This window comes from Thunnus albacares, chromosome 19 (genome assembly GCF_914725855.1).
Source record: "Thunnus albacares chromosome 19, fThuAlb1.1, whole genome shotgun sequence".
In the NCBI taxonomy this organism is placed as follows: Eukaryota; Metazoa; Chordata; class Actinopteri; order Scombriformes; family Scombridae; genus Thunnus; species Thunnus albacares.
Window position 1 is genome coordinate 19,378,683 of NC_058124.1, and position 20,388 is coordinate 19,399,070.

Consider the following 20,388-nt stretch of genomic DNA (forward strand, 5'->3'; position numbering starts at 1 on the left):
TATTTTTTTTTAAAATGTACTGTTTGAGTTTTCATATCATCTAGCTGACAACAGACAGTGGTGGAAGAAGTAGTCAAATCTTTTACTTAAGTAAAAGTGGCAATACCACAATGAAAAATACTCAATTACAAGTAAAAGTCCTGCATTCAAAATCTTAAGTAAAAGTATTGTCCGCAAAATGTACTTAAAGTATCAAAAGTACTCATTAAGCAAAATGGACCAATTTAGTGTTATATAACATACATGTATATATATCATTCGAGTATCAAAACTGATTGATGTGTAAATGTAAGCAGCATTTTAATGTTATACTGTTAAATAGTCAAATATATAAAATTACACATTTTTATCAACTGATCATATGTTTTATGTATTACAGTATTAAGCTGAAAAGTAACCAGTAACTATAGCTGTGAAATTAATGTGGTGGTGTAAAAACTACAATATTTCCCTCTGAAATGTAGCGGACAAAATGGAAATACTCAAGTAAAGTACAATTACCTCAAAATTGTACATTAAGTAAATGTACTTAGTTACTTTCCACCACTAACAGATTGTAATATATTAAAGCATATTACTAAGTTTTGATTTCAAGATACTTCTAATGAGGTTTGTGGTAACTTAACATCATATCTCTTCTTAAATGTGTTAAGAATTGTATTTAGGTGAGAAAATAAATGTAAGGACATTTTGTCAAACATAGATGTAACTAATAACAGTAATTACACCTGCATTTTACTGGGACGTGCCACTGTCATACTGGATCACCAGTATGGCTTCCTGGCACGTTTACTTAGACTTAAGTCATCATTGTTACACCTGTTGCAACACGTCTGCAGTGAAAACACAAAATATTCCACTTAATCTCAGAAGAATAAGACAATGCAATTACATTTTCCATTAAATCAAAAGTAGTTTATTTAACTTTGCCTTCTCTGTATAACTTTATTATAATAAGACACTTCTCTGCTTGTACATTGCTCCCTTGAACTAAAAATGGCAACATTTGTTTGTGGGAATGTAAGTTGGGGTAGACAAAACTTAGATACATACCAATATACATACATGTGTGTATATTACGGTTCCATTAATAAAACCATAAATGCTAAAAACAGTTTGAACCACTCCAGGTACCTTGGTAATGCTGGAAACATAGTACAATCTTTGAGTAATTTCTCTGGAATACACTACTTTTGTTTTCTTTTAACATGGGTACATACAATAATGCGCACATCAACAGTAAGAGTTAAGGAGGGATGAAGGACTCTTTGAGCCAGTGTTAAGTGTACAGCTATTGATGTATAAACCAGTAACAGGCAAGGCAAGCTGCACGCATGGGTGTGTGTTCATGCTTACAAGAAGTCATAGTGAAAAAATAATAATGTCCAACTTCACTTGCCTGCTTAAGAATGTATGCTTTAAATTACACAAAAAAAAACTGGTGAAGTTCTCCACTGCATGTTCTTCTTCACTTGGATGATGAACATATACACACAGCTGAATGTATCTATGTGGATGTATTTAAGAAAACAGTAGAATTGTCTTAATAATATTGGTTAAATCAAGTGTGGGCAAACAAGGCAGAAAGTGCTTGCCATTCATGTTACCCTCTGGTCCCCACCCCTTCCCCGAGTTATAACACATACACCAGAAAACTCACACATGCTACACACACACACACACACGCACGCGCACACACACACATACACAAATCATCAAATGCCCTACTCACAACATCCCAGAGACAATCTTCAAACTGTTGTCAGTAAACAAACAAACCCCAACTTACAGCAGTGACAGAATTGATGCAGATGAGTATATCGATTTAGTTCACCCTTGGATGTTGTCTCCTGTCATTTTTTTTTTTTTTTCAAGCTGTGTGCCATTTTGTGTCTTTTTAATGTGTGATACAAACTATGTTTACAAGTGTTATCTTACATCAATCCAAATATTTCCTGAACACACCATGTCAGCATTATTTGTTGCGAGTTACTTCTTGGAAACCGTGTGGTGAACTGTAGAAAGGTGACTTCGCGTGATGCTTCTTTTTTTTCTTTTCTTTTCTTTTTTTTTTTTTTGTTGTTGTCGTCACCCTTTCAGCATAGTCCTGAATTTAATTCGTTTTGGGCTTCTGGGTTGCCACCGTGCACTGAAACAGCCATCCCGAGAGCGCGCACACTTTGAAAAATACTTCCTCAGACAAGGAGCTCTTGGTAGTCCTCCTTGGCGTGAGGAGTCTCCACGTGAGCGCAGAGTGCATCGCAGCGTGCAGGACAGCAGAGGAGGTGTAATAGTACAATACTCAGCCTAGCTCTGTACTCTGGGCCCAGACAGAGTACCTGTTCTGTTGCATCACATGTAACTTGCCCGAAAAACATAAAACACAAAGAAAGACAGAAGGAAAAAAAAAAAAAAAAAACAGCAACCATGGATTTGTTACTACAAGGAGTGCTTATTAGAACATATTCAGTTACCTATTGAAGCATAAACAGTTTTATGAAAGTCAAACATCTTTTTCTTATTCTAGCATGACCTACATTTTCATTAAACTCATTTTCCCCTAACAAGATAGAAAAGGTATTTCACCTTGAAGGGAGGGAAAAAAAAGTGTTTCCATAAAAATGGATGTCACTGAGGAAATAATGGTTGTTAAAATAAAGCCATCAAGCTATCAATACAGTCCTCATAGGGTAAACAAAACTCATGAATGAGATCATAAGAGAGAGTAAAACTATTGTCCTTGGGGGAAACTTTTTGCACTGTGCAGAACTTTACTGCAGGTAAAGTAGGATGCTACGATGAGGCTGAAAAAGCCTTTATTTTCTAAAAAGGACCAACCGATAGCAAGTCAACAACTTGAGGGGTGGGGTGGGGGGAATAGAAAAAATCACACTATCTGCACAAGCAGCAGAAACACTGATATTAAAGACAGATCAATGTAAGTGTAGGTGAGCACTGAGCAGTAGTACTTCAATGGGTCTTATCACAGTAATCAGAGACCTACTTTGCAGGAGACCAAAAAGTCAGCGAAAAGAGTAACTGGGAAATTTAGTAAAAAGGTATTTTTAATGACCTGCTTTTATAGAAGACAAAACACACACCCCTAACATTTCTCAGAGGCTGAAACTGAACTGACACAAGGCCCAAAAAAAAAAAAAAGACAGAGAGAGAAAGAGAAAGAAAAAAAAAAAAAAAAAAACATTTTATGGTACATTGTTCTTGTTAAAAGATGAAGCTGCACTCTTTCCCTTTGTGAGGGAAGTAATGCAGAACTGCACTACTGAATACCACCAAAGGCCAAAGTGTGGTAGAAATATACACAGGTACATAAATATAAAAATTAGCCCAATCCAAACATTTTGCCAATTTAATCCCACGTTCATTTTTCGCCCACATGACTGCATGTGTTTCGTGTTAAAAGATGTCATATTGTGCTTGTTTATGCGTGTGTGTGTGTGTGTGTGTGTGTGTTTGTGTAGCTCTGTGTGAATGTCTTCTGTCAAAACGACGTGCACCTCCATAGCAGAACCACATGCTTGTCAAATCCAACTGGGGGTGAGATTCTTGAGGGAAGGTAAAGGGGCAGGGGGAGGGGGGTTTTGGGGGAGAGGGTGAGGGGGGGGGACAACTGAACGGAGAGCAAGACGGAACAAACGGAGAAATTTACAATAACGGACGGTAGATAGTAGATTGATGCAAGGGGGGAAAAAGGTGACCGGGGTGGTGGCAGCTAAAGTGAATGTGAATACCATCTCCATATACTGTACAATGCACTAATATGTTTAGGGATGCAAACATGAAATAAAGCCATGAAATAATGATCAAAAGGGATTAAAATGTAAGAGGTGGGTTTTTAACGTGGGTGGGGTTCATCTGAAATGTTTTGAAATATTCCATCACTTCCTATTTTTCGGAGAGGGCCAGTTGCCCCGCTTCTCCCCGCGGTTACCACCTCCGTTGCCAGGCCCGCCAGAGCCACCACCGGGCGGGCCACGTGGGCCTCTTCCTCCCCCTCCACCTCCTGCTCCTCCAGTGTTGACCCTCCGGTTCTGTCGCTCCATGCCAGGACGCTGACTTGAAAAGCTTCTTTTATTAGCTGAGGGCTCTTTTCCCGCCATCTCTCGCTCGACCACACCTCCTCCTCCTCCGCTGCCCCCTCCTCCCCTTCCTAGGTGGTGGTGATGGTGAGAAGAATATGACTTCCCTCCTCCCTCCCTGTCTCTGAACTCTGTGAAATCACTGCTCTCGGAGGCGGTCTCCCATTCCTCATTGGCCTGGTCCGAGTTCTGGTTGGTGAAGTCAGGGGACTTTGCTCCATGGCTGTGGTGGTGCTGGGGGTGGGTTTGCCCAGCGTTGCCCTGGTTGTAGTGGTGATGGTGGTGGCTGTTCGCGTTGCTGAGATGCCCTCCACCACTGTTATTGTTGGCTGTTAGTGTGGCGTTGTGGTTAGCATTTTGGGCATTGCCTGTCATGGGAGCAGAGATAGGGGCTCCGTTGCTGTCCTGAACTGAATTCAGGGAAGGAGAGGAGGGTCTTCCTCCTCCGATGACCCCCACTCCTCCATTGATGCGTGCGGCATTCTCTCGCTCCTTCAGTCTCCGGAAGCGGGGTGGCTTGTCCTGCTGATGCTGGGATCGCCCGTGACGCCGACGTCTGGGGGGTCGCTCAAACCCACCCGGCGGGAATCCACGATTAGCAGGAAGAGGGACTGAATTTGACCCTCCAGAGTTTGACGTAGGGTTAGTTGAAGCTTGCTGGGTAACAACCCCTCCATTTTCAGTAGAACCTATAGTGGCAGGAGTTACTGCAGACAAAGATGGCTGAGGGGGATTGGACCCCTGACTTTGAGCTTGACTTCCATCAGCCATCTTGTCCTTCTTCTCGCCACTATTTCCTCCCCGGCTCAAGTCTTTGGGCCCAGAGGTTTGTGCCGGGGCTTGCTGCTTCCGCACTGAGGCTGATGGCTTGGAGGACCCACCGTGAGAGGCTGAGCTGGGTCCAACCCTGTGTCCCCCAGCTGTTCCTCCAACATTGCCACTACTCCTGTAGATGTTTCCTCCTCCACTACCTCCACCCCTGCCCCTCCTCGAGGGCACACCCCTGGGGGTGAAGACCCTGGCCTGTGAACCTCTGGGAGGGGCAGATGAAATGTTGCCGCTGCCGGTGGTGTTGGCATTATCTGAGCCATTCTTGGTGTTGGGTTTCTGGTGGTCTTCCTTGTCTGAGTGACCAAGGTCACTTGCACCACTCTCACTGCCCGTCTCTGAGCCTCTCTCCCTCCTTCTCTTGGGGATTTCTTCATACTCTGAACCCTCACTGCGGGTTTCACTTCGATTCCTGGCTCTGGCTGGGTTGTGTTGGGACCGGTCTTGACCATGCCTGCCGCCAGCCCCCTCACCCTTGGACTCCTGGTGGTGGCCACCAGCAACAGATGAGCGGTAGTCTCTGCCACTCCTGCCACCCATTCTACCCCGACTGCCACCACTAGGTCCAGCGCTGGCCGTGTAGGTTCCCCGGTAACCACGGCCACGCCCATAGAACTCCCCACCTCGTCCACGACTGCCTCTGCCGCCTTTGGTGGAGACTCCATGGTGGTGGGGGGTGCCGCCTCCTCTCTCAAAGGAGCGGTCTCTGTCCCTCCTGGACCCTGAAAATCCTGAAGAAGTGGTGTCTACATCTTTGGGCCCTCTGCCTGACCCTCCCCCACCTCCTCCAGAGGACCGTTCTTTTCCTCCGTTCCTGGGTTTGGCTGACTGGGTAGACTCTTCTTTACCAGATGGAGCTGAAGTATTCTGGGAGATGGAGGAGGCTTCCTGCTTCATGGAGCTGGGTTGGCCACCATCTTGCTCTTTATCTTTCCCAAAGCCTTGGCTTGTTTTTTCTCCTCCATCAACTTCTCCCTCTCTCTTCATCTCTTTCAGCACTGGTTTCTTGATGGGACCAGCCCTCTTGTTGGCATTGCTACCTCCTGTCTGGCTGGAGGGCTTGTGGTCCAATGGAGTGCTGGAAGAGTCCTCCCCTCCACGGGAATTGCTCCCACCTCCTGCATTGTTGGCCCTCCTACCATGAGAGGACCCCCCACCTGTATTGCTGCTGCCAGGCCGTGGGCCCCACTGGGTCTCTGTCTTGTGCTCCCGCCCCCCTCTTTGGTTTGACTTTGGATGGGGATGCTGCTGCTGCTGCTGAAGCTGAGTATGACTGCCATGCTGAGCGGGAGGTGGGCTCGAAGTCATGGAGGAATGGGGAGCATATGCTGGGCCGGTTTTCTCCTGTTTGACATGGCTGCTACTGCCAGCACTACCACTGTTGCCTCTTTCACCAAGACTGTGCCCAATAGCTTCACTTTCTCTGTGGGATGGGTGATGATGCATGGCGATTTTGACATTCCCATCTTCCCTGGCAGAAGTAGAGGAGGCCGAGGAAGAGCATGAAGATGAGAGGGAAGGTTGGTGGAGTGGGGGAGAGGAATCTGTCTTCTTGGCAGGGGCCTCAACAACCCTGTCGCGGCTGTTCTCTTGCTTATGGGGATGGAGAGGGAAGTGAGGCTGCTGAGGGTGGTGGCTGTGATGGTGGTGGAGGTGAGAATTGCTCTCAACAGTGGGGAGGTCTGCTCGACCGTTGCGATCGTAGTGAGGGTGTGGGGCTCCCCATATCTGGCCCTGCTGAGCTCCTCGGGGGGGCCCTTCATCCTGATGGGTGAAGCTATGCGGGTGGTTTCCCCTTTCACCGGCCCTTTGCGGCTGCTGATGGGGAGGCATCCTCGCACCTTGATCAGGGAAGTTACTGTAGTTGCCCCTCCCACTCATGTAGTGATGAGGGTGGTGGCTGCCGCCCTGGGTGCCAACTTGAGTGCCGACTGGTGGTGGGGTCTGATTGGATGTCCCAGAGCTAGAGCTGGGCTGCTGGATGGGTCCCAATCCACCCTCTCGCATGCGGTGTGGAGGAGTGTCACTCCTAAGACAAAGAAGATCGTAAGAATACAAAATACTAAATTAAACACACTTACATAAATATATTTTTCTCCAAATCCAAGTAATATTTAAAGCCTTGCAGTATATATAGATTGAACACTATCAAACAATCACATGCAATCCAATTTAACAGCCCTGAAATAAATTCTCCCATTGAAAAATGTATAATACTGTTCTTAATACGTACAATAAATGTTGCAACCACTACAAGGCAGGAAAACAAAAGTAAAACTCTAAATTTCTAGCACAATGATTTATGCATCATACATTAGTTGTGTATAACATCTTGAAACTGTTCGGCTTAAATCTCCCTCAAAACTTGCTTGTATCCATACCTGGGCCCTTTGGCCACATCATCATCCTCCAACGCTTGCTTCTGCCTCAGTGGGGAGGTTAGCCCACGACCCTCCCCTCCACCAGGGAATACCTCCGGCCCCCACCCCAGCTTTGGATCCATAGGGGGGGTCCCACGGTGAGGGTGCCCTGGATGCTGTTGCTGCCTGTCAAAGGGGTCTGAACCAGATCCCCCTGAATCAGACCGCTCACGCCCAATAAGCCCTGTGACACAGGAGGATTTTTAAAATGACAGACATTGCAATGTTTGATGCTTGATGGGACAGCTTGATAGCCACTACGTCAGCCCACCATACATTAAGAGCTACACTCTCACATATGTCAATACAGTTATTATTTAACCATTCAACCACAATCTTTATCTTCAAAGTGTTGAATCAGATCTCAGTGATAATGATATATCTACTCACCAGATGGGTGCATGCTGGCTGAATAATAGTCCATAGGTGGAGGGCGGCCCTGCATCATGCGAGGGTCCATGTAGGGCATCATCATCCAGCGAGGGTCAAAATTCATTGGCAGAGGCGGGGGTCGAACCATGTTGCTGGGTTGATACAGTGGTCCACCCTGCTTAGGTCCAGGCCCTGGCTGGGGTGTTGAGCCTGGTGAAGGACCCTGTGGAGGCTGGGGCTGGGGGGACAGCTGGCTCTGGGATGCCTGGCTGTGCTGCTGTTGCTGCTGCTGCCACTGCTGCTGCTGCTTCAAGAGCTGCTCCTAAAGAGGAATTATGTAAAAATAGAAAGCATAGCATTCAGGTTGTTAAAAGAACAGAATCATCAATAGGATTCATGCATAAAGACATGCCAGCACTGTTACCTAGCACCTTTTAGATAATTTTGTGGTTATTTTTTCTGAATGTCCTTTGGTGTCTGCCTATTATTTGCCTAGATTTAATGAGGACACAAGTGTACCTAATCAACTGAAGTGGTCACCTTTCAGACTTGTGAATGGGCATAAAAACCACCTTTATCATGGAGCTACTGCTTCCGATATAACATGATCAGTACTTTGACAAGCCTATGGAATGACAATTAAAATGAATATTATAATGGCATTTCTTACATCCCAATTTTTTTGGTGAGGATGCTGTATTGTTTGAATATCAAAAATCCTTGCGGAATGCTTGTGAATCATTGCTAAGTGGTCATCATTAAACCACTTGGGGTTTAATATTGGGGTTTAGTTTGAATATAACAGAGAGTCGAACACATTTAGGATTAAAAGATCAAGTAACACCTGTTATTATGACAAGAACAAATGCTAACCTGCTGCTGCCTCTGGAAACGAGGTGGAAGAGACTTCTGGTACTTTGAGTAACCCTGGCCAGGGGGACCACCGGCTTGACGACCTGCTCCTCCTCCAATATTCTCAATCTTCACTGGGTCGACTCCTCTTTCACCTCCACTTCCTGCACGAATGCGAGGACTACCAATGGTCTCCTCCTTAGTCTCTCCCGGTAAAGGTACCTCCAGGGTGGGCTGCTGTGGCTGTGACACAGCAGGCTGGGGACACTGTTGGGTATCTGAACCAGGAAAGAGGGTTGTTGGGTTGAATAAAGAGCTTTAATCAAGGAGGTGGATGCTTTATTTGACACATCAACTCTTGAGAAAACCGATGTTAATGATCCAAATGATTCAGACCAGTCATCGCTGATCATGTGTAAACTCACCTGCGCTGGAGTCATAGCTGCTGTTGCTGCTGGCTCGCTGTCTGTCACTGACTCCAGGACCCGTCCCCGGCTGCACAGCCAGCACTGGAGGCTCCTCGGTGTCTACACATGGGGATGGGGGCTGGCTGATGTTGGGGGAGGAGGCAGAGGCTGACATAGATGGACTAGGGCTGCCTGCTGTGGCAGCTGTCAAGTTTCCATCAAGGCTCGGGGATTTACTGGTGCCAACACTGCCTCCCACGTTACTGCCCTGCTGCTGTTGCTGCTTCTCATCGAGCCTCTTCAGCTTCTCGGCACAGGCAGCACGTCTCTCCTCCTCCATCCTACGTTCTTCCTCCTCACGGCGTCGACGGGCTCGCTCCACTGCAGCAGAGATCTCAGTAGAGGACTGCTTCCTGCGCTGACGCCAAGTCTCATCCTCATCCTCCCCCTGGGCCCCATGGACCAGCAGGCCAGGCTGGGAAGGAGGGCTAGGGCCTCCTGCTGCTGGCTGGTGCTGGGCAGGGCCAGGTTTTCCAGGGCCTAGAGGGGCACCCTGGTTGTGGGGCCGGTCCTAAACAGAGTGCATTAGAAAAAATATGAAGCTCTATTATGTAGTTCTCACCAATACAGAAGACATCGTTGCAATCTTGTTGAGAAAAATTTATAGCAATGATTACATCCAACTGTAATAAAACTTCAGTTAAAAAAGCGAACTTAAAACTATAGATGATTTATAATGACTATATGACATAAGATCTGTGGGGGCGGTGGATGAGATAATGACAGAAATGATTTGTCTATGAGGCCCTATCCAGATGTCTACCTCTCGGTAAAAGGAGTAGGGCCCTTGTCCGAGGAGCGGCCCAGGTGGGGGGGAGGGCTGCTCCCGGGGACCACCCAATCCAGGCCTGCGCCCCTGTATACAGGCAGACACATTTAGCCATGCTCCACCACAATAATCTACACCGACAAAAACAGACAGGCACACACACACACACACACACACACTAACACATCTCTTTCTATCTTTTCGTAGCTTGAGGATGGCCTGGCTGGGCAACCCTTTATTGCCGCTGTTCAGCACACTACCTGGTAGTTGGGTGGTGCTCCCTGGCCGCCCCAGCCACTGCCACCCTCCTCGGCCCATCCTGGCTTGCTGGAGGGGGGTTGGGAGCCATTGTCAGCATTAGTGGGAGGGGTGCGGCGGGTGTCTCCACCGCTCTCTGAAGCTCGAGAGCGAGAGGTTGCAGGGGGGGCATCCTGGGACCTCTGCTGCTCACTAAGGAAAAGAGAAAAAAAATGCCTATTATTTAAACAAATTATAGTATAGCTGATATGTATAGTCAAGCAAAAAAAAGAAAAAGAATTATAACAGTATTGTTATAGTTTAGCTCACACACACTGAATGTACTTGGCCACATACCGCAAGTCATTCTTGCTCTCCGTTCTCTCCTCTTCTCCCTCCTCATCTCCTTCATCATCACTGAACTTCAACTTGGCAGAGTAATCAATTTCCTCATGAGCTCCTATTAAACCAAAAAGTAAGACATAAAGAATACATCAGAACCATGTTTATAGCAAACATGCATTCAGTGCACTGGCACATTATTCATCATCCTTCACTTCGATAAACCCAATCCTCCTTTTCCCCCCCTCCCTCTTGTGTAGTGACTGGAACCCCTCTGCTTGGATCAGCAGGAAATATGATATATAGACACATCTGCAACGCTAGAAAGCATCAGTCTCACCCACTACCACTGTGTCGTCAGCTCCTTAATAATTTAGCAGCATAAGCACTAAATCAACATGCCATGCACACACCCCATGTAAAACAGCTGCAAAAATGAAAGCCTCTCCATTGCTAGTTCTCTGTAGCTGCTCTCTAAATTAACTGATACGGTTGCACTCATAAGAACAAATTAAATATATACACATATATGAAAAAACTGTCTTTGAGCAAAGATTTACAAATGATGCAATATGATTATTTTTTCTTAATTTGTTTTGTTGTAGCATCAACTGTATTAATTATTTTATAAATTTGGAACTGTTTCCAAATAATATCAGGGTCTCTTTAGCCATCTCTGTTTACAGGTTAGTTGTATATATAAGAATGAGCATCTTTCGACCTGCCCAGCCGTCGTCTCCATCGTGGTCCAGCTCGTCAAGCTCCTTCAGGTCGTCCTGCTTTAGGATAGAGGGTCGCTTCACCACCTCTCCACCTGCATCACGTGGGCCACCCTGAGGCCTGCTGTCAGGACCACCTTGCGCACGAGCGAACCTAAAAGAGGGCAGGGGGTTCTTTGTCACTGATATGATGAAGATGCAGAAAAAAGCATGGCTCAAAATGGCAGAGCAGTTGTGATTTAATTATAAATCGAGCTAAATTGTAAAACTTAACATACCTTGGAGCAGGCCCTTCCCCAGGTGGCGGGTACCTGTAGGGTGCCTGAGGGCCATAGGGGGCCGGAAAGGGCAGATAGGGAGGATACATCTAGAAAGAAAAAAAAGAACCAGTTCAAACTCCAGTTCTTTATTCTAAAAGCAGCTGTGGTAGTTTAAACCCTTAATCTATACAGGAAGCACTTAAAAACAAAAATTGTGTAGTGTAGCAATCGTAATTCTGCACTCCATCTGCATACAAATGATGCAGATAGAAAAAATATATAAAGTGAAAACAAATACTATAATATTTGCCTGAAATCAAACAGAGAAAAACAAACTTACGAATGGAGGCATGATCCCTCGGTATTGGGGGAACCCTGGCCCAACGGGGGGCTGGGGCAGGGGCAAGGCGGGGCTGCCTGCGGGAGGGTTCCTAGGTGGCCCGTGGGACTGAGGGTTCTGAGGCGGGACCCCAGCTGCCCCATCCATCACCAGAGCCCCACCACTGCCACCCTCCGCTGCCCCCTCCCCAGACAGGGTGGGCGCCAGGGCTCGGCCCCCACCGTCCCGCCAGCTTGTAACGTCTGAGGACAGCGAACACAAGAGAGGACAGAGCGGTCAGAATGGTTTATGGTCTTGAATGCCTCAGAGATGCAAAGCCATTACTTTAGAGATAACACATCCTTTCAACAGAAGACAAACGGATTCAAGTTCTTTCAGATGGGAGAATATCTTTTTTTATTTTTCCTTGGTTCTTAAATTACATTCATTTTAAATTATTAATTTGGCAAGCACACTACAACACAAACCAAAGAATAAAGAAAATAACCAGAATACATACAGAATACATATATATAAAAAAAATCTTGTGCATTTGAAGCAATACAAGCCAAATTAATAATTAATAGGAAAATAGCTCTCAGACTATTTGATCAGCTGCCCTGTTGCTGTATGTTATCAACTTAACTACTAGCCAAAATCTGTAGTCTGTAACATAATAAATAGAAGCAGCTCTCCTGCTTAAAACAGATCTAGTGTCTCACCACCACTCACTTAATAAAAGTTGATCAATTATTGGATATTAAGTAGACATCACTCACTCTGGGGGCGGAGGCTTGGTCCGGGCCCATACCACTGATCTGCAGTGCCCTGTTCTCTGCCAGCTCTGTCCTGGTCGCCAGCCGCCTGCAGGGTGGGAAATTCCTCGCGAGAGAATGGCGACGGTAGGTTTGATCCCTTTCCACCTGCAAAAAGGCAAGACAAGGAGAGAATGATTTTGCAGAAAGCATCACACATGTGCGACAAAAAGCTTATTCCGGAGAAATGTGTGAGAGATATACAGAAAGACTCACCATCCCCTTGTGTTCCATGTGTAACACTGGCCTGTGCCCAGGACCTTGCCCCTACGGCCTGGGTTGAAGCTGGGGCCAGAGCCTGAGGAGGGAACACACACACACAAAGAGACAAATAACCATATGATACATGTCAACTACGGCTGCTGTAAATCCCCAAGCACATTATTAACTCAGAAGATGATTTAGCATTTTCCTTACTGTGTTTGTCGGTACCTCTGAAGCCGGCGGGGTTCTCGGGCGGGTCGGTGCAGGCATCTGTGAAGCCACAGGCTGCTGCGGTTCCGGCTGCGGTGCTGACAATGCATCGGTACTGAGAGAAAGAATAAAGTCAGGGGGAGACAGTTATGAGACAAGGTGAAACAAGCGACCGCACAGGGCAACAAGGAAACAAAACAAACAACAGTGTCAGACAATATTACAGTCTGGTGTCTGGATAATTAATATAAAGCAACTTCTCAGAGTAGCCTTCAAAATGTATGTTTCTCTTCTTATGATGAGATCTGAATGCACTTTGACATTTGGAGTAATTGTAACAGTCTAAAATTGATATGGTGGGGGGGAATGGGATCCACTTACCTCTTTGGGTCTGCTGGTTCCGGTTTGCTTGCCCATCCTGTGCCGTCTTTGGGAACGAGCGAGACGTTAGGATCGTTGCCTTTGTTCTCTGCCTTCAGACTGGGCAGGTTGGCAGGGGGTGGCATACGCCGCGCGGAGGCAACTTTACCAAGAGACTGCAGGCCATGGCGGGGGGGAACTGATATGGGGAAGAGAAAGGAGGTCATTAGCACAGATGGACCATGGAAACCTGACACCAATTAAATCTACTGGATGTAAGGAGGGGCCTGATGACAGGCTGATGTTAGGTTTGCTGCTTACTTTGCTAGATATACAATTAGGATTCTGAACAACCAACAAGGCTGGAGACTTGCTAGTTTCAGTCTGATGATTCCGACAAATATTTAGTTGTCATTAAAACCCACTTCACTTACGGTTTATAGAGAAGTATTAGGATATTGATGTTCACGGAAGCATGGAAAAGCTTTCCGATTCTGAAAAGTGAAGCTGCGCTGAATATTAATCCCTCGTTTGTTTCCTTGAGGCTGAGAGAAACCACAGCAGTGCATGGCTTCACTATGTAGGAGGGGGAAGTATGTAGTTTAGAAACGGGGACAGCTGCTTAGATCTAGTGGGGAGCTTCTGAATAAAACATAGACTGGGGACTCAGCACAGAAGTCAAACAGCGTCCACAAGTAAGCCTCTGTCTCAGGTCAGGCTCAGTGGCTTCGAGGCTCAGCTGACACGACGAGGCTCAGGAGCCCTTCACCCTCTAGGCCATGCATAATTTCTGTCTATATGGCAACAGTTGTGCATCAGTCTAATAGGCAACCCTTTTCTCTACAAGACAGGTGTAAAGGCCTATAAATAATGGAAGTAAACATCCTGTATCCCTGAATAATATTAACCGTATCAGCAAAACCAGGTTAGCAGGCAGCTGAGAGATGAAGCGTATCGTCCATTTCCTGCATTGGAAATCGGTAGCACCAGAGTCATTAGGGTGACGGTACGCTAATGCATCAAAGTTCAAGCACTTGGTGAGAGGAGACAACGCAGCACAGCCAGGCCCACTTAATGACAACACCAACGGATAAATCAAAATGACCAGGCAGATCTGCTTCTTAAGGCTATATCTGATAAATGACACCACAAACGTTACATTGTTACAGGTAGCACCAAAACAAAACCATCTAGCAGAATTTACAGACAGCCTGACAGTTATGTGATTTAAAAAAAAAAAGAATAACCCGGATAGCATGGCAAATCCATTACAGTAAGTTACAACAAAAGCTTGGGCATATCAGAAGCAAGATACTCACCAACAGGCTTTTGTGTTTCAAGGCTCTTTCCTTTGTATGTATCAAACAGGTTGAGAGACGCATACTTGGTTTTGCCTTCCTTCCCCTTTGCAGTTTGCCCAGAGCGCTCTGACATTGCGCTGTCCGCTCATTGAGTATGGTGAGCCCTGAGACTGGGAGGGAGAGACAGACAGACAGAGAGAGAGAGATTTGACACCAAGCATGCACAGAAAGTGAGAGTAAATGTATTGAGTGCACAAGCACGCATTCATGACAACTGACACAAACAAAAACTGGCTGCAAATCAAAATATCCGCATGTGCTGTGGTCCAACGGATTTAAAATACGGGATTTGACTGCAGTGGTGATTCAGCTGGAGGTGTGTGTGGTGGTATGATTAAGTACTCGTATAGTAAATTACAACACAACATCATCACAACACAGGCTGTTCTGTGAAACGTGATATATTGCAAGACGAACATTTGTGACTACCTTCACTTAGGTGTTGCAGTTTCACTTTTTACAGGGCCCTAAATCTCTTGTATCACATGCCAACTAAGAAGACTTAATGCTAATGCACACAACACTGCTTGCCGAGGCTTTCAGACATGGTTTTTTGTCCTCTGTCTCACTGATGAAATATGCCTCTATTCTATTTCGATAAATTATCCGTCTGTAACACAATGAGACGTGTCGATACACAAACCCTCTTTTTTTTTTTTTATTGTTTTTTTTTCACCCTCTTGTGCCCGTTGTAAATCACATCTAAACTAACTAACTGATCAATTAAACTAAACAAATTTCTATACATTGTGCATTAGCTACATCGACAATGATTATTCATGGCCCCAGATTTAATTATGTGCATTCACAAGTTAAATGGATGGAAAAGAACAGCTCCAAAAAACATTTTAAAACCAAAATACTTCAAACATTTATTTGCAATAAACTTCTATAAAAACAGCTTATTTTTGTACATTTTAACAACTAACTGTTGGAGTTATTTTCAATATTTGCCAATTTAGTGAAGACATGTTTGCTTGCTGCAGGCCTTCTGAACCAGCACAACAAAAACAAGGACATTAGGAAGTTCATTAACAACTCAAACAATATGCAAAATCTACACCAAAATAAAACTAGCAATGCAGCTGGAGTAAGGCAGTAAGCCTCACTAGGTGATCATCAACACACCTGCAACATCTCGGTAAGTTAAAGTAACTTTTTCCATTATATTTTTCCAGAAGATAAACATTTTTTAAATCAGACAATCCATAAACATAAGGAAAATACTTGGTCATGTAAGATCCCATGGGTCTGACTCCTTAGGTAAACTAGCCAATCTTTACAAAACATCAGCAATCATGTATAACATAAGGAATTGTGTTGCAGGCATTAGAAAAGTCAGATGAGTTTGTGTGCCTGCCCTTAGATCAGAATAAAGTTGCTTCACATTAAGCTTTTTCCCCCACAGGGCTCTGTCACATGTAGAAGCAATTTTTTTTTTTATTATTTGCACAGCACAGAGATGAAAGTGCCTGGACCACAATAATGATGCAGCACATTCAACTAAAACATATATATCAAAACAGAAGAAATATCCAGAGATGTGGAGTTATGTTAAGCCCAGTCAACAACTACCTAAAGGCCAGGGGGTATTTGGGGATGACCTGTTGTTACACACACCCATTTTCTTCTCTTAGCCATATTGTTTTCACTGTTTACCTACCACTGTACTGACCTATAAGGCATAATTCTCACTCACACACAGTGACATTTTTATGTGGCATGCAAGGATTACCAAGGCAGTCAATCTGTCCACCGAAATAATTCTGGTTCTACTCCAGCCTTTTAGGAGGGTGGACAGGTGGTTTAGTGTATGATATTACACATATTGTCACTAGGGCATATTCGGCATCATGCCAGTGTAAATTCTACTCGGAAAGACTATACACTACACACCTTATCACAGGAAAACTGTACAAAAGAAAGGGGGGGGGGCAAAAGCAGGGTTTCTATGGCAACACATTATAAATGATATTCTTCTATGCCTTGCCTTGAGACATGGTTGGCTCCATGGCAACGACCAGGCCTTTAGCTTGAACTCATTTTACTGCACATCAATAAAACACACTGTGCTGACATCTGTCCAATTCAGAATAAATTGGCTGAATCCAGCAGGTTAAACTGTTGCCCCAACTCCACCCAGCTCTTACTAGGCACAATTAGTGAGGAGAGATGATTCTCCTGAAGATTATTGTGCTACAAATAACATTAGTCATTTCATTCACTGGCTCTGGATGAATTGGTGAAATGATGCGAGCCAAATGGTCCATGACCAGAAGAACAATTTTAGACCTCAACAAAGACTTTCAAGCAATGCCTTGTTGTTTTATTATTCTGTATCAAAACGACCTGTGTATAGTTTAATAAAAAGGTAGAAGAAGAACTGATGAAAACTCTAGTCATGATAGCTCCATTAGTCTACCTGAATTGATGGCTACAACAGGGCTCACACCAGCAGTGGTGTAGCTTTGTTGAGCAAAACAAAGTGATTCAAACAGGGATTAACACAAAATCTCAATCAAACAAGTAGAAACACACTCTGAAATGTGAAGCCAATACCCTTCTACAGCGCGCTGGTAATCCTCACAATGCCACAATGATCCACGCTGTTTGCAATAAACACCACACTGCAGAAAAATAAATAACTACACTAAACAACCCAGCGGTTTTTTGTTGGTTTTTGTTTTACACAAGAGGGACTACCGAGCAGCAGCACTGCACCGTGTCTCGATAGCCAGATGAGATTAGAAAATTAGGTCGTGGGATGGCTGGCCAACTACATGTTGTATGGGGATTAACTGGGGCCAGCAAGCTTCACTACCAAGCCATAAATGCAGCAACGTATACCACAAAAAAGGGGCCTTGCAACGCTACAGCTAACGATAAGCTATGAGCACGTATGCACGATCGTGTCCGGACAACATCGGCTCGTAGCGACGACATTAGCAACCAGAGATCAGACATTATAAATTTAAAAAAATAAATTTGATGAGACTATCCAAACTCAAGACATGTTTCTTGTGGAGTTGGTGCTAGCTGGCTAACACAGGGCCTCAGTGTTCGCGTTGGGAGGGGGACTGCGTTGATGTTTCATAATGCATTTTCAACTCCTTGCGGTAACACTAGCTTGTGGCTCTTCAACCAGTCGAGCTGCTTGTTTGAATCACACACACACACACAACCGATACGGGCAAACGGGCGTTTCTGTGGAGCTATTACTCATCTATCGCTCGTTAAAAAAGGGGGGCATGGGATAACGAAAGGAAAAAAATATTTTATTATAGAGAACAAAACAAAATGGCGGTGGAGAGACAGGCCCCGGTGCATATTAACGTTAACACAAACCGGTTGAGTAGCATAGGTGTAACGTTAAGCCAACTTGCCATCATGCGACGTCCATTTACAGACGCTGGCAATACAGACAAAGCAGGGTTGATTGTGCTACAATACCAAATCAAAATAAATATCCTGTTCTACTAAAGTTAATGTATCGTAAAAGGATAGTTTTATTAGCTAAAGCTACACGACTAGCGTCACAACCTGCGCTAACGTTTATCCGCTAACGTTAGCCTTGAAGCGTTAGCAACCAACAAAACGTTATTAGTTATATCAATAACATACAAACTTCGTAGCTAATAACATCACAAAAATACATATATGTGTGGTACCTCACAAAAAACATTGCACCTAACATTTGAAATGATAGCTCACCCCTTTTAGCCAAGCTACGCTAACGAGCTACCAGCCTTTCCCAAAAAAAAACAATAAGACTGCCTCTCCACAAAATACCATCTTAATACGCTGCTAATATGGTGTCCGCTGCTAGTATGGTGATCATTTCTGCTCATTATAATGTAAGTTGATCGGTGTGTTTGCATAAAATAGACAATATTTCCCGGCCACTGACCTGGTCTTGTCCCGACTTGTCTCGAGGTTGTATCGCAGAATGAGGTTAGCTATGCTATCGCGTAGCTTTCTAGCAAGTGACCCAGCTAGGCTAAAGCAACGTTATTATCCTCCTGCATAGTCAAAACACACAAGGTCTTTGCAATCGCTCGCCCCTAACTTAAGATACGACTACGTAAAGACAAAGAAGGTTTACGGCTTACTTGCACTCCTTTTCTTTTTTTTCTCCCAGAAAAAATAAATGAAAAGGGGGGGAAAAGAAAACTGTAATAATGGGCTCGATCCGTCACCTAAAGAGCCGTCAACGGCTACTGGGTGATATCATGAGATGGGAGCCGTTTGGGATCTTTACTGTAAATGAAAAAAAAAATGCGACTCTAGTTTATATTTTCAAAAAAATGCAAAATAAGTATTTATAATATAATAATTTTCATAAGCTTGTGGGTTAAATATGAATTTAAGTGGCCAAGTGTGGATTGACGAGTTTAGAAATTGTGATTTATTCTCAGTCTTTGGTTCACCAGTTAAAGGACAGGTTCACAGTTTTTCCAAGTCTGTCTTAAAATAACAGTTAGGAGCCCAAATGAACATTAAAATTGGTTTTTCTTGCTGTAATAATTCCTCTTATTCATACTGGCCATTAGAAGATCCATTTATTATGCACTTTCATTAATGTCAGTGATGGGGGGGCAAAATCCACAGTCCTCCTGTGCAAAAAAATGTATTTAAAAGTTTATCTGAAGCTAATATGAAGCTTCAGCCGTCCAAATGAGTCAAATCAAGTAGATATCTTTCAATGTTACAGCCGTTTTAGTGCTAAAGTCCCTCTTTTTGTTACTATACTTCCACCACAGCTCAACAGGGAAACACAAAGAGGGAATTTGAAGCAAAATGTGACAGATATCCACTTGATATGATTAACTCAGACTGCTGAAGCCACATATAAGCTTCAGATAAACTTTTAATTAATTGTGCATAACTTGATTTTGTGGCCCCCATCACTTACATTGAAAGCACATTTGAAGGGGATCTTTTAACAGCCAGTATGAACAGGAGGAAGGATTACAGCGAGGAAAATGTCTTTCAGTGTTTATTTGGACACCTGACTATTGTTTTACAACAGACTTGAAAAATTGTGAACCTGTCCTTCAAAGCAAGGAGGGGTTTATTTGTATAGCACATTTCAACAACAAGGCAATTCAAGGTGCTTTACATAAAACATAAAAGGCATCAAGAGACAATGTAAAAGCAACACAAGGCAATATTAAAAGACATTTAAATACAATTAAAAAGTGTTACATTGGAAATAAAATTAAGCTGAAATAGAATAAGACAGATAAAACAGGAGAGTAAAAGTTACAGTGCAGTGTAAGATATTAATAAAAAGCTTCAAATTTGATTTAATAAAAGGCAGCGGTAAACAGAAAAGATTTAAAAGAACTGAGAGTTGCAGCAGACCTGTTTTCTGGGAGTTTGTTCCAGATATGTGAAGCATAAAAACTGAACGCTGCCTCTTCATGTTTAGTTTTGACTCTGGGGACAGAAAGCAGATGTGTCCTAGACAACCTGAGAGGTCTGGATGGTTCATAACATAGCAGCAGATATGTAGAAATGTATTTTGGCCCTAAAGCATTCAGTGATTTATAAACCAACAGCAATATTTTAAAATCAATAGGGTGACAGACAGGAAGTCAGTGTAAAGATCTGAGAACTGGAGTGATGAGATTCACTTTTTTGGTCTTAGTGAGCTGTCTGATTGATTTTTTTAGAGAGACCTTTAAAGAACCCATTACAGTAGTCGAGTCTGCTGAGGATAAATGCATGGACAAGTTTTTCCATAAACTGCTGAA

General features: G+C 44.2%; 1 protein-coding gene across 4 annotated transcripts; it reads right to left on the reverse strand.

Annotated features, from left to right (window-relative positions):
• Window positions 1-893: 893 nt before the first annotated feature.
• On the reverse strand, window positions 894-18,869 carry prrc2a (proline-rich coiled-coil 2A). 4 transcript variants are annotated; one of them, XM_044334806.1, is made up of 17 exons: window positions 18,742-18,869; window positions 14,591-14,742; window positions 13,293-13,470; window positions 12,915-13,026; window positions 12,714-12,795; window positions 12,462-12,605; window positions 11,704-11,945; window positions 11,382-11,470; window positions 11,106-11,257; window positions 10,400-10,502; window positions 10,066-10,255; window positions 9,800-9,892; window positions 8,995-9,547; window positions 8,591-8,847; window positions 7,736-8,039; window positions 7,307-7,529; window positions 894-6,954 (listed from the first exon to the last, which is right to left on the reverse strand). In XM_044334806.1, the coding sequence occupies exons 2-17, from the start codon at window positions 14,703-14,705 to the stop codon at window positions 3,897-3,899; spliced, it is 5,895 nt and encodes a 1,964-aa protein (XP_044190741.1). In that variant the 5' UTR covers window positions 14,706-14,742; window positions 18,742-18,869; the 3' UTR covers window positions 894-3,896. The 4 variants fall into 4 exon arrangements, with proteins under 4 accessions (XP_044190741.1, XP_044190742.1, XP_044190740.1 ...); XM_044334807.1 differs by having other exon boundaries at window positions 12,930-13,026; window positions 18,540-18,869; XM_044334805.1 differs by having other exon boundaries at window positions 18,540-18,869.
• Window positions 18,870-20,388: the final 1,519 nt, after the last annotated feature.

Bases quoted from the DNA above. Each gene is read 5' to 3' on its own strand.
- prrc2a (XM_044334806.1), bottom strand. From the start codon at position 14,705: ATGTCAGAGCGCTCTGGGCAAACTGCAAAGGGGAAGGAAGGCAAAACC. The intron at 9,893-10,065 runs GTAGTGTGCTGA...GCCTGTATACAG, and splicing joins GAGCACCACCCAACTACCAG to GGGCGCAGGCCTGGATTGGG. The intron at 6,955-7,306 runs GTATGGATACAA...TCTTTGTCTTAG, and splicing joins GATGTGGCCAAAGGGCCCAG to GAGTGACACTCCTCCACACC.